Source organism: Debaryomyces fabryi (genome assembly GCF_001447935.2).
Source record: "Debaryomyces fabryi strain CBS 789 chromosome Unknown contig00044, whole genome shotgun sequence".
NCBI lineage: Eukaryota > Fungi > Ascomycota > Pichiomycetes > Serinales > Debaryomycetaceae > Debaryomyces > Debaryomyces fabryi.
In genome coordinates this window covers 60,578-72,030 of record NW_015385470.1, presented here as the reverse complement: position 1 = coordinate 72,030, position 11,453 = coordinate 60,578, and the positions used below count along the sequence as shown (strand labels likewise).

The 11,453-nt window shown below is 36.8% G+C and overlaps 4 protein-coding genes across 4 annotated transcripts; 1 reads left to right on the top strand and 3 right to left on the bottom strand.

The window, feature by feature from the left end:
• Positions 1 to 88: 88 nt before the first annotated feature.
• Positions 89 to 2,497, bottom strand: SCT1 (bifunctional glycerol-3-phosphate/glycerone-phosphate O-acyltransferase; the record flags this gene model as incomplete). The annotated part of the gene is made up of 1 exon (XM_015611337.1): positions 89 to 2,497. One exon carries the CDS (start codon positions 2,495 to 2,497, stop codon positions 89 to 91), a length of 2,409 nt encoding a protein of 802 aa, XP_015467864.1.
• An 883-nt stretch (positions 2,498 to 3,380) lies between these two features.
• Positions 3,381 to 6,083, top strand: FOX2 (bifunctional hydroxyacyl-CoA dehydrogenase/enoyl-CoA hydratase; the record flags this gene model as incomplete). The annotated part of the gene is made up of 1 exon (XM_015611336.1): positions 3,381 to 6,083. One exon carries the CDS (start codon positions 3,381 to 3,383, stop codon positions 6,081 to 6,083), a length of 2,703 nt encoding a protein of 900 aa, XP_015467863.1.
• A 152-nt stretch (positions 6,084 to 6,235) lies between these two features.
• On the bottom strand, positions 6,236 to 8,551 carry MIH1 (putative tyrosine protein phosphatase; the record flags this gene model as incomplete). Its single annotated transcript, XM_015611335.1, has 1 exon — positions 6,236 to 8,551. The coding sequence occupies one exon, from the start codon at positions 8,549 to 8,551 to the stop codon at positions 6,236 to 6,238; it is 2,316 nt and encodes a 771-aa protein (XP_015467862.1).
• A 721-nt stretch (positions 8,552 to 9,272) lies between these two features.
• On the bottom strand, positions 9,273 to 11,309 carry AC631_02504 (serine/threonine protein kinase; the record flags this gene model as incomplete). Its single annotated transcript, XM_015611334.1, has 1 exon — positions 9,273 to 11,309. The coding sequence occupies one exon, from the start codon at positions 11,307 to 11,309 to the stop codon at positions 9,273 to 9,275; it is 2,037 nt and encodes a 678-aa protein (XP_015467861.1).
• Positions 11,310 to 11,453: the final 144 nt, after the last annotated feature.

Sequence of the window (11,453 nt, the reverse complement as noted above, 5' to 3'; positions counted from 1 at the left end):
ATATATAACTCATGTACATATAAAGTTAATTAAATTAGAAATTGAAATCAAATTAATGCAGTAACGAATCGACCGCGTATCAGTGTACTCAGTTATCTGATGCTTTATCTCTACTTTCCCTAATCTTATATTTGATTTTGTCACTCAACCGTGATTTCGATTGTTGGCCTTTGAGATTACCGAAATTCAATTCAATTTGCGAATTTGAATCCTTTCTTGAAACACTTGGCTTACCGGCAGGTGAATTGTGGACTTTGTAGTTGAAATCGTCGGCTATTGACGCAGACAGATGAATAACAGACTGTTGTTCAAGCTTTATATCTGGGTTCTTTGCATTCATGTGCAAATGGTAATCAGAAAACATTGGAATATTAGTTAATGAATTATCAGAATTCATTAAAGAAATTCCGTCAGAGACCGAAGACGAATGTTTCTCGTCTAATGATAATCCACTAATTGAATCGGTGTTTTCATCCTGAGTATGCTTTCTTCTAGCAGCTTTACGGTTTTTCATTCTCCTCTTTCTCACTTCCTGGGTCTTTCTTTCTTCTTCTTCGTCACTATCAACGTATTCCACATTATCAGAAATCTTCAAATGATCCTTTAACTTCAATAAGTTAAAATCATTTGGAAACAATTCAGGACCGAAGTGATTAACCACATACGTAATCTCCTCAGACAATTCGTTTCTTAACTTCTTTAAATCTTTAATAGAAGATCCCGATGTGATCGATAAGTATAAGGGACGAATAGATTTAAAAATATCCATGCCTTGTTCACCAGTAAGCAATGCTGAATAAGTAACGGTTACTCCAAGCATGTATAATGTAAACCAAATAAAAACTGAACTGACATTCCAGTCTTCAAAGGTTTTATATTTATTGCAATACCATGTACCAATTGATGCATAAAAACTGTAAACTAAAGGAGCAATACCCATACTTATCAAGATTTTCCAAGTAGCAACTACATCGTTAGCCTTGATTTTCACAGTCGAGTTAGCTAATGCTACCTTTGCCTTCCTCTTAGAATACCACTTAGTACATATGAATACGGGAGAAAACAATGTTGCTCCAGGTAAGGCTAATAACATTAATAAAAATAATTTGACGATTCTGAAGAGTAAAATTGGTAAAACTCTCAATTTATGAGATTCATCACAAGCTTCGACATGATGATCTGGTAAATACAACTGTTTCAACTTATTGTTGTAAATGATAATTTTTTCCTTCAAACTTTTGATTTGCTCATCGTTTTTAAATGTCTGGTAGCCTAAAACTAATCTTCTGTTCATTTCAACAACCAATGGTAATGGCAAAAATTGAACAAAATTACCAGCATATAATCTTCTAGCAGCTTGAACAACCATGAGAGTCTCATAATCTTCACACGTCACGGTAACTGCCTTCAACCCAGTGGTGATAAGATCCAACAATTCCTTAACTGATTCACGATTTGTTTCAGGATTCAGATACTTCTTAACGAGTTCCTTAGGGATTTCAATAGGATGGCCGAATTCGACAACAGCTCTTGATCTGAATTTGTGAGCATTAAAATAGTTCATACCACAAGGAACAATTTTGACATTACAATCTGGGTTGTATTCCATAGCACCTAAAGCCATGATTGCAACCCCAGCCTTAAGTGGTAATAAATCTGTTCTATCATGAGAACCACCTTCTGGGAAAATACCAATACAGTTGCCTAAAGATAAATGTCTAAACACGATCTGATACACTTTTTTCTGATCGATTCTATCTGCCCGTTTGAAAGATGTACCATTTTTGAGTAAAGTGGTGATCTGCTCGGTACGCTTAAATTCTTTTCTAATAATTATCTCAGTGTCTGAGATAATTTCCAGAATTTCAGAAGCACCCAATGACTGAGGCAAAGCCAACATACCCCGGACTGTACATTCCAGCAAAAATTTGGTATTCTTCCCTGTCACACGGCACGGATCCAGTTCCACATTAATGAAAATCTTCCCACTACCTTTTTTCAAGTTATCTTGTGCTCGTACTACCGGAATTGAAAATTGGCACCGAGACAAAAACCCAATAATCCGTTGCTTGTACGACTTAGCAGCGATCAAAAACGACACTCTCCTTTGGGCCTCTTTTCTCACCTGTCCCATCAAGATGATTGGATCTACAAACTGGTTGGCATGTGGAGCAGCCACGAAAATAACCGGTCCCAGACGAGGAAGCCTGAACGCTCCTCTGGGACGTATTTCCCTGAAAAAACAATCACATACCACCGAAAACATCCATAATACCAAGTCAAAGATTACCAACCTGTACCATTGTCTCTGTCTGTGTTCAAATTCGTCCATTTCTTTATTTCTAGTATAGCTATCCCCACTAGAGCTTCCTTTTCTTCCCCGGGATGCCTTATTTCCGCCTTCATTTACGTCAACTTTATCTTTAATATTTGCCAGTCCATTGCTCTGCAACAATGCTTCGCCGGCGTCTTGGCTACCTGCGTATGAGTTGGTCATTGCTGTAGAACCAGTTTCGTCTTCACAACCAATTAAGCTCCGTCTTAGAAATCAAAAAAAGCCTATCCCACACAGGGCATATTGAAAAATAAACTTCAATTCTGCCATTTTCGCCCGGGTCGATATCCCAAAAGAGGTATGCAACTGGAGCTGGCTCATTCCACACTCGCGATCCTTCCCCTCTTTTGGATTAGGTTAATGTAGGCATATCCTAGGTTCGAACCAAGACTAAGTCCCAGGGTTCGAGCCCGGATCTTTTTTTTTCATTTCACATCCTACATTACATCCGTTCACCACTCCCCACTAGCATGTTGCTCGAACCCTTAGTCCGCGGTTATCTCTACCGTCACAACCTCGGTAGTTTCTTCCATCCTTCTCTACGACCACACCTCCACTATCTATGGAAGCATACACCGCACAATTTACCCGTTTCCTGAGCTCCACCACTGCATACCACAGTTGAATATGAGAATTTGGAAATAGGTCCAATTTGCCCTGATACAATCTATTCACCACTACATAATCTTCTCTTTCCCAACGTATACATCTTGATTCGCCATGAATATCTAAATAGCGTAGATTCTTCGTCTTCTTATAAACCATATAGAATTGCCTAAACGGCCACACTTTAGTTGGTGGTGAGTAACCAGTTCCTCGGTTATACAAGGGATAAGTCCGGGGAAAGAGACCTCAGTTAAAATTCTCAACCGATGTCAACTCGATCTCTTCACAGGCCGAGCTCAACCCCGCAAACGCTTTATATATAAAAAAAGACAAATTGCTTTAGAAATTCTAGGCTAGCAATTTAATAGCGCTATAGTAAGAATTGAATTGAACGGCACGTAGGTTAACAATTCTTTTTATTATAAGTTAAATCAAGAAAATGTCAGAAATATCATTTAAAGATAAGGTGGTTGTCGTTACCGGAGCCGGTGGTGGTCTCGGTAAGCACTACTGTTTGGAATACGCAAAGAGAGGCGCCAAGGTTGTTGTCAACGATTTAGGTGGATCCCTTAAAGGAGATGGTGGCAACTCAAGCGCCGCCGACGATGTTGTTGATGAAATCAAAAAGGCCGGTGGAATTGCTGTCGCTGATTACAATAACGTGTTAGACGGGGCCAAGATCGTTGAAACCGCCGTCAAGAACTTCGGTACTGTGCATATCATTGTTAACAATGCTGGTATCTTGAGAGATGCCTCTTTCAAGAAGATGCAAGAAAAGGATTTCAAGTTGGTAGTTGACGTGCATCTTAATGGTGCCTACAAGGTTACCCATGCTGCATGGCCATACTTCAGAAAACAACAGTACGGTAGAGTTCTCAACACTGCTTCTCCAGCTGGTTTGTATGGTAACTTTGGTCAAACCAATTACTCTGCTGCTAAGTTAGGATTGGCCTCTTTTGCTGAAACTTTAGCTAAGGAAGGTGAAAAATACAACATTAAGGCTAATACCATTGCACCACTTGCTAGATCGAGAATGACCGAATCGATCTTACCACCACCAATTTTGGAACAATTATCACCTGCCAAGGTTGCTCCATTAGTGTTATACTTGACCAGTGATGATAACGAATTGAGTGGTCAAATCTTTGAAGTGGCTGCTGGATTTTACGGCCAAATCAGATGGGAAAGATCTGGTGGTATCCTCTTCAAGCCAGATGAAACATTCACTGCTGAAGCTGTTGCCAAAAGATTCGAAGAAATCGTGAATTTCGATGATTCAAAGAAACCAGAATTATTAAAGAACCAACATCCATTTATGTTGAATGACTACAAGTCATTGATTACTGCTGCAAAAGAATTGCCACCTAATGACTTATCTGGCGCTCCAAAGGTATCCTTGAAGGGTAAAGTTGTCTTAATTACCGGTGCTGGTGCTGGTTTAGGTAGAGACTATGCCTTATGGTTCGCTAAATATGGTGCCAAGGTCGTTGTAAACGATTTCAAGGATCCATCTAAAGTTGTAGACGAAATTATCAAGAATGGTGGTGAAGCCCACGGTGATAAACATGATGTTGCTTCAGACTCGCAAGCAATTATTGATAATGTAATTAACAAGTATGGTACCATTGATGTTTTAGTCAATAACGCTGGTGTTTTAAGAGACAAATCTTTCGCCAAGATGAGCGATGCTGACTGGGAAATTGTCCAGAAGGTTCACTTATTCGGTACCTTCAACTTGGCCAGATTAGCATGGCCACACTTTTTGGAGAAGAAGGCTGGTAGAATTGTGAATATTACTTCAACATCTGGTATCTACGGTAACTTCGGTCAAGCTAACTACGCTTCTGCTAAGGCTGCCATTATTGGTCTTTCTAGAACCCTTGCCATTGAAGGTGCCAAGAGCAATATTAAGGTCAATGTTGTTGCTCCACATGCCGAAACTGCTATGACTTTAACTATCTTCAATGAGGATGACAAAAACTTGTACCACCCAGATCAGGTTGCTCCATTATTAGTCTACTTAGCTTCTGATGATGTTCCTGTAACTGGTGAATTATTCGAAGTCGGTGGTGGCTGGATTGGTAACACCAGATGGCAGAGAGCTAAGGGTGCTGTCTCAAAGGACGAAAACACTACCCCTGAATTCGTTAGAGACCACATTAAAGATGTTGTCGATTTCTCAACCGGTACTTTCAACCCAAGGACAACCCAGGATTCATCTATGGCCATCCTTAGTGCTGTTGGTGATGACGATGAAGACGAAGATGATGATGATGATGATGATGATGAAGATGAAGATGAAGATCCAAATGATAGTGTCCACTCTTACAATGATAGAGACGTCATTTTATACAATCTTGGTGTTGGCGCTAACTCTCATGAATTGAAATACGTTTATGAAAATGACTCTGATTTCCAAGTTGTTCCAACATATGGGCATATTGTTACTTTCTTGTCAGGTAGAGGCGCACACTCTTATGCCAAGTTATTAGAGGGTTTCAATCCAATGTTTTTGTTACATGGTGAACATTATCTTAAGCTTGATAAGTTCCCAGTCCCAACTGAGGCTACTTTGAAAACTGAATTCAAGCCATTATCTGTTACCCAAAAGGGTTCTAATGCTATTGTCGTTCAAGAGCTGGTTTCAGTTGATGTAAATACCGGAGAAACTCTTTTCACAAATGAAGCAACTTACTTCATTAGAAAGTGTAAAGGTGAAACTAAGGTCTATGGTGATAGAAGATCATTTGCTGTTAATCAATTCAATGCTCCAAAATCTTCTCCAGACTTTAGTATTGAAGTTAAGACCAGTGAACATCAAGCAGCATTATACAGATTAAGTGGTGACAGGAATCCATTACATCTTGATCCAGAATTTGCAAAGGGTGCTAACTTTGATAGACCAATCTTACATGGTATGTGTACTTTAGGTGTTTCTGCTAAGGCCTTGTTAGATAAGTTTGGTCCATTCAATGAAATTAAGGGTAGATTTACTGGTATTGTTTTCCCAGGTGAAACTCTTAAGGTTCTTGCTTGGAAGCAAGGTGATACTGTTATCTTCCAAGTTCACGTTGTCGAAAGAAAGACCATTGCAATGAACAATGCTGCTATTAAGTTGGTTACTGACAAGGCTAAGATTTAAACTTGCCTTGTGCTGCTCTATTTATTTATCTACCGTTTATAAGTCTTGAATAAAACGAAATATATGTTTCATGATATATTATTTATTTAAACTAATTAGAGTATACTAAGAAATGCAGTTAACCCTTGTATAAATAATAATAAATGCAAGTGCTAATTAAATGGGCTTTTTTGAATGAAATCTGATATTTTATTCTTTAACTTGATATCAGTGAGCGTTCTATCATTATCCTCAATAATATCTTCCTCCTCTTCTTCCACTTCATCAATATCTAAGTCTAAAAATTTGTGTATTCCTCCACCTGATGACAAAATTGAGCCAGATCTTCTTCTAGGATGGAAAGGTATTTTAGCCGAGCTTGGTACAGAAAAGTCAACAGGAGTGTCATTGATTGGATCAATAATAGATAGATTGCTTTTAGATGAATCTATAGTGGAAATTGGAGTCACTATTGATAATGGAGAATTCATTATAGGTGATGAAGTTGCAGTTGGTACAACATTAATATTAGATAAAGATGAATTGCTTGAATGCTTTGTATTAGTATTGATTCGGGACAAATTACGAGATGCCTTATTTTTAGAATTCGAAGAAAGAGGAAATTTGAAGGATGAATTAGGTAAATTCTTCGAATTCTGATATACAATAGTCTTATTGGATGCAGTAGATGCATTGCTACTAGAACTTGACATCGTATTTCTTTGTTGTGTTGGTAATTGAGGAATTGGTCCAGAAGGTTTTCTTGAGACCGAATTGATTAAGGATGGTTTGTTCCCATTCAAGTGATTATAGGAACTATTATTTGCATTCATTTTCAAGTAGCTTGTTAAATTATGTCCCTTTGGCTCGAAGAATTCTGGCATTTCACCAACTGGAGAAGAATACGAATCTGTTAACGAATCAGTGGATGAAAATGCCAAATCAGAACATATTGATGATGACGATGAGTTAATTGAGATTGATGAAGTTGAAAAGTTTGATGAGTTTGAGAACGATTTATGATGACCACTCAGCTTAAATAAAGGAGGTGGAGGCTGGAATTCATTATCCATTCCAAGGCTGCTCAAAATATTAGGGCTGTTCGCTGGAGATGAATTGAATATGGATGGAGTATATGTAAATGTTGAAGCCCTCGTCAACCTATTATCTGGTATGTTATGCGTGCCATATATGAATGTTTCATTATCACTATCATTATTGCTTAAATTAAATTTTGAAGTAGACCTCTGTCTCTTCAAAATTTTTAAATTTTCAGCATGGGAAGTTATCGTCGTAAAAGAATTCGATCTGTTATGAGTATTTGAAAGAGAGCCATTTCCCAAGAAATGATTATAAGATTTGGCCCTAGGTAACTTTTTAGCTTGTCTAACCTTTCCCATTTCAAGTTCGCAAGTTTTTTGATAATTGACATCTTTCATTTCAACATAAGCTTGAGGATAACAGTAGGACTTGTACTTGTCGTAAAATCCTTTGTAACCACCCTCAAGTACTACTATGTCAGGGTAAGTTAATTTTGGGTAATTATTGCTATTCAAGATTCTATCACATTTTCTAAGGTGAGATGCCATCGTTGGACTCCTAAAAATGCTGAACTCACAGTGAAAAATGTATAGTTGTCTTTTTGAAGTAGAATTGTCAACATTATTTATCAATTTCTCTTCCAAACCTTGTTGAGAGGTAATGTTAATTGCATTTCTAATATGGCCCCCATCATATTCATAATTGAATCTGCAATCGATAATTATATATTCATCAAATTCCCCCTTGTAATCTCCATTTAAAATTCTGAATAGTTCATCCTCGTTAATTCTAGGTAATAAGTCGTTATCAACCTTGAAGGTGTTAATCGAAGTTTTGGATAAATGGGAATTGTCTTCCATGTTGTAAGTCTCTTTCTCTTTAGAGGTCTGACACATCGAATGAATCCTACGAATGCTCTTATTTCTAGAAATCAGCTGTGTAGGTGATCCACAAATGATATTCAGATCATTATTTGGATCATCAACCAATTCATTTTGGAATTTCTTCTCTGCTTCATCTTCTCGAGATATATTTTTTTCAAGTCCTATATTAGAATATTTGGCTACCAGCGTCATCGATCTAGTTAAACTTTTCTTTGACGAAGAAAATTTCTTCCTCATACTAGTGAATTCAAGGTTATTAACAAAATTACTCAAATTTCTGAATGGTTTCCTATTGACTAGTGGAGACGTGAATTCATGATTGTCTTCTGTTTCGTTTTCATGCTCATCGTTAATTTGAAGTTGATTAATGCCGTCGTCCTTCAAGCTGAAATAGTCTGTAGCCTCAATAGGCTTTGTATTTGATGGTGAATCAAAATAACTACTTAGTGGTCGATCCCTTTTCGTCGTTGTGTTTCTGGAATCCATAAATTCTTTTTTCCTATTCCTGTAATGATTCAAGCCAGCTATATTGTCACTTATCATGCCATCACCCCTGTCTTTCATGGTGATTCAAGGAGATCAATAGAATATATATTTCGATTCAATTTCTCTACAAAACAATTTAAGTCAATTATTGATCAAACAATGATCAGTATGCGTAACCCACCTTTGTAAACCAAAAGTGCAACGAATATGTATCTCACTATATTTCGGCAACTGAATCAGGATGCTACAATGCAAATTTGCGCCACGCTCAGTACTTGACAATGGCGTAGAAAGATTGATCTGCTCTGCAAACAAGCACCTGAATTCCTTTGCCGTTAAGTACGTGTAATTCTTGGTAAGATCTAACTGTGACAATATCTTTGCCTACTATTCAAGATTCATATGAAACTATCACACACTTCACAATGAACAAACATGCATTTATTAATTCCGTTTGATGCAATGCCTTGCCTAAAGAGCTTCGAATCCCCTTCTTTTACCATAGCAATTAAAATAATTTCGCGTTCTGTGTTCGTTTTTGTTTACAAACGTTTTCTTTTAGGAAAATTTCAAACAATTCCATCATCAAATACATTCGGCTTTAGTCCTGATTTTTCAGTTTAATCAGGAAATGTTTCCAAAAACGAACTGGTAGTTCTTTTACATGATCGCTTATACGTAGACACACAAGAAATATGTGATTTTAAAAATAATAGTGCATTCTAATGAGGCTGGTGCATAATAATTTATACTAATGGTCATCTAAATAAAGCCATGTATCTTGTTGCTATGTACATTGTTATATTCTATCTAGGAAGTCAGACATGCTTGAATATTGTTTCATATCAGATTGCTCGTGATCCGGGAGGATAAACGTCTCATCCACATCTTCATCAGGATCATCATCGGTTACGCCTTGATGACTATTATTAGAAGTATTAGTCCTGAATTTCTCAGTAATGGCAGGGTCTTTCATGGACGATAAAGAATAGGTATCGTCCGTCAAATATGCATTTAAATTCAATGAAGAGCTGGAGCTTGTAATTCTGCTTAGACCACTCGACTTCACGGATGATATAGAATTCTTACGAGAGCACGTTGATGAGGGGGGATGATTTACACTCAAAGTTGAGCTTGTGGCTCCAAAAATAGGTGGTGGTTCCATAAGATCATTGTAGACCGTAGATTTCTTATCATTGTTTTTTGATTTTAGTGACGAGCTGTTCGATAATGAGCTTATTGTATGAGTTTTCTTGTTAGGACTGGTCGATTCCTTGTTCTTGTTTCTTGCAAAGAACCTCTTAGAAGGACTGAACATAGACTTAATAGATGAGGGAGAATCGGCACCAATAGTGACTGCATTGGCATTGGGTGAGCTTGGAGATAAGGGTGACTGAAAATGACTTGAAGATGATGAAGCCGATCTCGAAGTGTATGGGTGTGGAGGGGGTTGACTTAGTTCTAACGGTGTTGGAACGTTCTTATTAGTACGCTTATGACTATTATTATCTTTTGATAAAAATTCTAAGTTTAATATATTGTTTGGTTTATTTTCTGCTGATGGAGTACTTTCCTTTGTGTCCAATGACTCTAGTAAATTGTTTGTGTCAACCTCAGCTGTTTCTTCATACGACCCTAATGATGATGAATCATCAAAATATGAATCAAGCAAATCGTCCACTGGCTCAAGGGAACTAGGGTTTGGTTCATTTTCAACAATTGGAAGTTTAGGTGATACAGGTGACTCCGGTTTGTTTATGAAGAGTCTCTTTATCTTTGTTGTTAGACTTCCATCCTGTCGTATTATTTGACGATTAAAATCTTGGAATTTGTCTTGCTCATCGGGAGTTATATCAAATAACGTAAAGCCATGATGTTTTACTTTCTCTAGGGTAATTCGCTTTGTGGGATCCTTAGTTAATAGTTTCTCTATCAAATCCTTCAACAATTTTAGTTCCTTCAAATCATCCTTAGTAGTGTGTGTTGTGCTCTTGATTCGAGGAAATTTCAAATCTTTATTAACAATATTCTTGAACAACCCGAACTCATTAAATCCATTAAATGGTAAATCATTGAATATTAAACAGTACAACATTACCCCTAGGGACCATAAATCAATTCTGGAATCTATCTTATTCTTTGCTTTGAAATTATCATTAATCATCGATAATCTATTATTCACGAACTGGCATAATTCAGGGGCAAAGAATGCTGGTGTTCCCATACTTTTACCTAATTCTTTGTCGTCATTGGCATTATTTTCTAAAATTAAACTCACTCCAAAATCAGATATCTTAATTGTCTTGTCGGCACTGATAAGCAAATTCGATGGTTTCAAATCTCTATGGATAATTTTTTTATAATCATGAAGGTATTCTAATCCATTAACAACATCTCTTAGTATTTTATTTATTGTAATTCCGTCTTTTTTATTGTACTTTTCATTGTAGTGGTTGTATTTTTTCCAATCTATTTCTCCAAACGGGCAATATTCTAACACCAAAAGAATCTTGTCATACTTAAGATCGTCTATTACTTGATATAATTTCACGACATTGGGATGATTGCATTCTTTCATAATCTGTATTTCTCTCTTTATTTTGGTTGTATGATTAAGGTATGTTTTGGTGATCAATCTCGTCTTATCAAGTCGGTTTATAGTTTTTATAGCAACGGTTGTGCATGATTTTTGAACATTCTGCTTTCCTATATTCTCTGCTAGTAAAACCTTACCAAACTGACCTTGTCCTATCTTTTTTATTATGCGGTATGTTTTATTAATTACCTTCCTATTGGATTTAGGATCATTTTCTATAGATAGCGTTGATATATCCATTGAAATCCAGGGTCGATTTTTTATATTTCACAGGACTTTATTTATGATTTATTAAGCGTATTCATCGAATATTTAGTCAATTAAACTTTCGATATATTAGATCGACTTCTATATGTTCTATATGTAAAAATGTTGTTGTAAAGA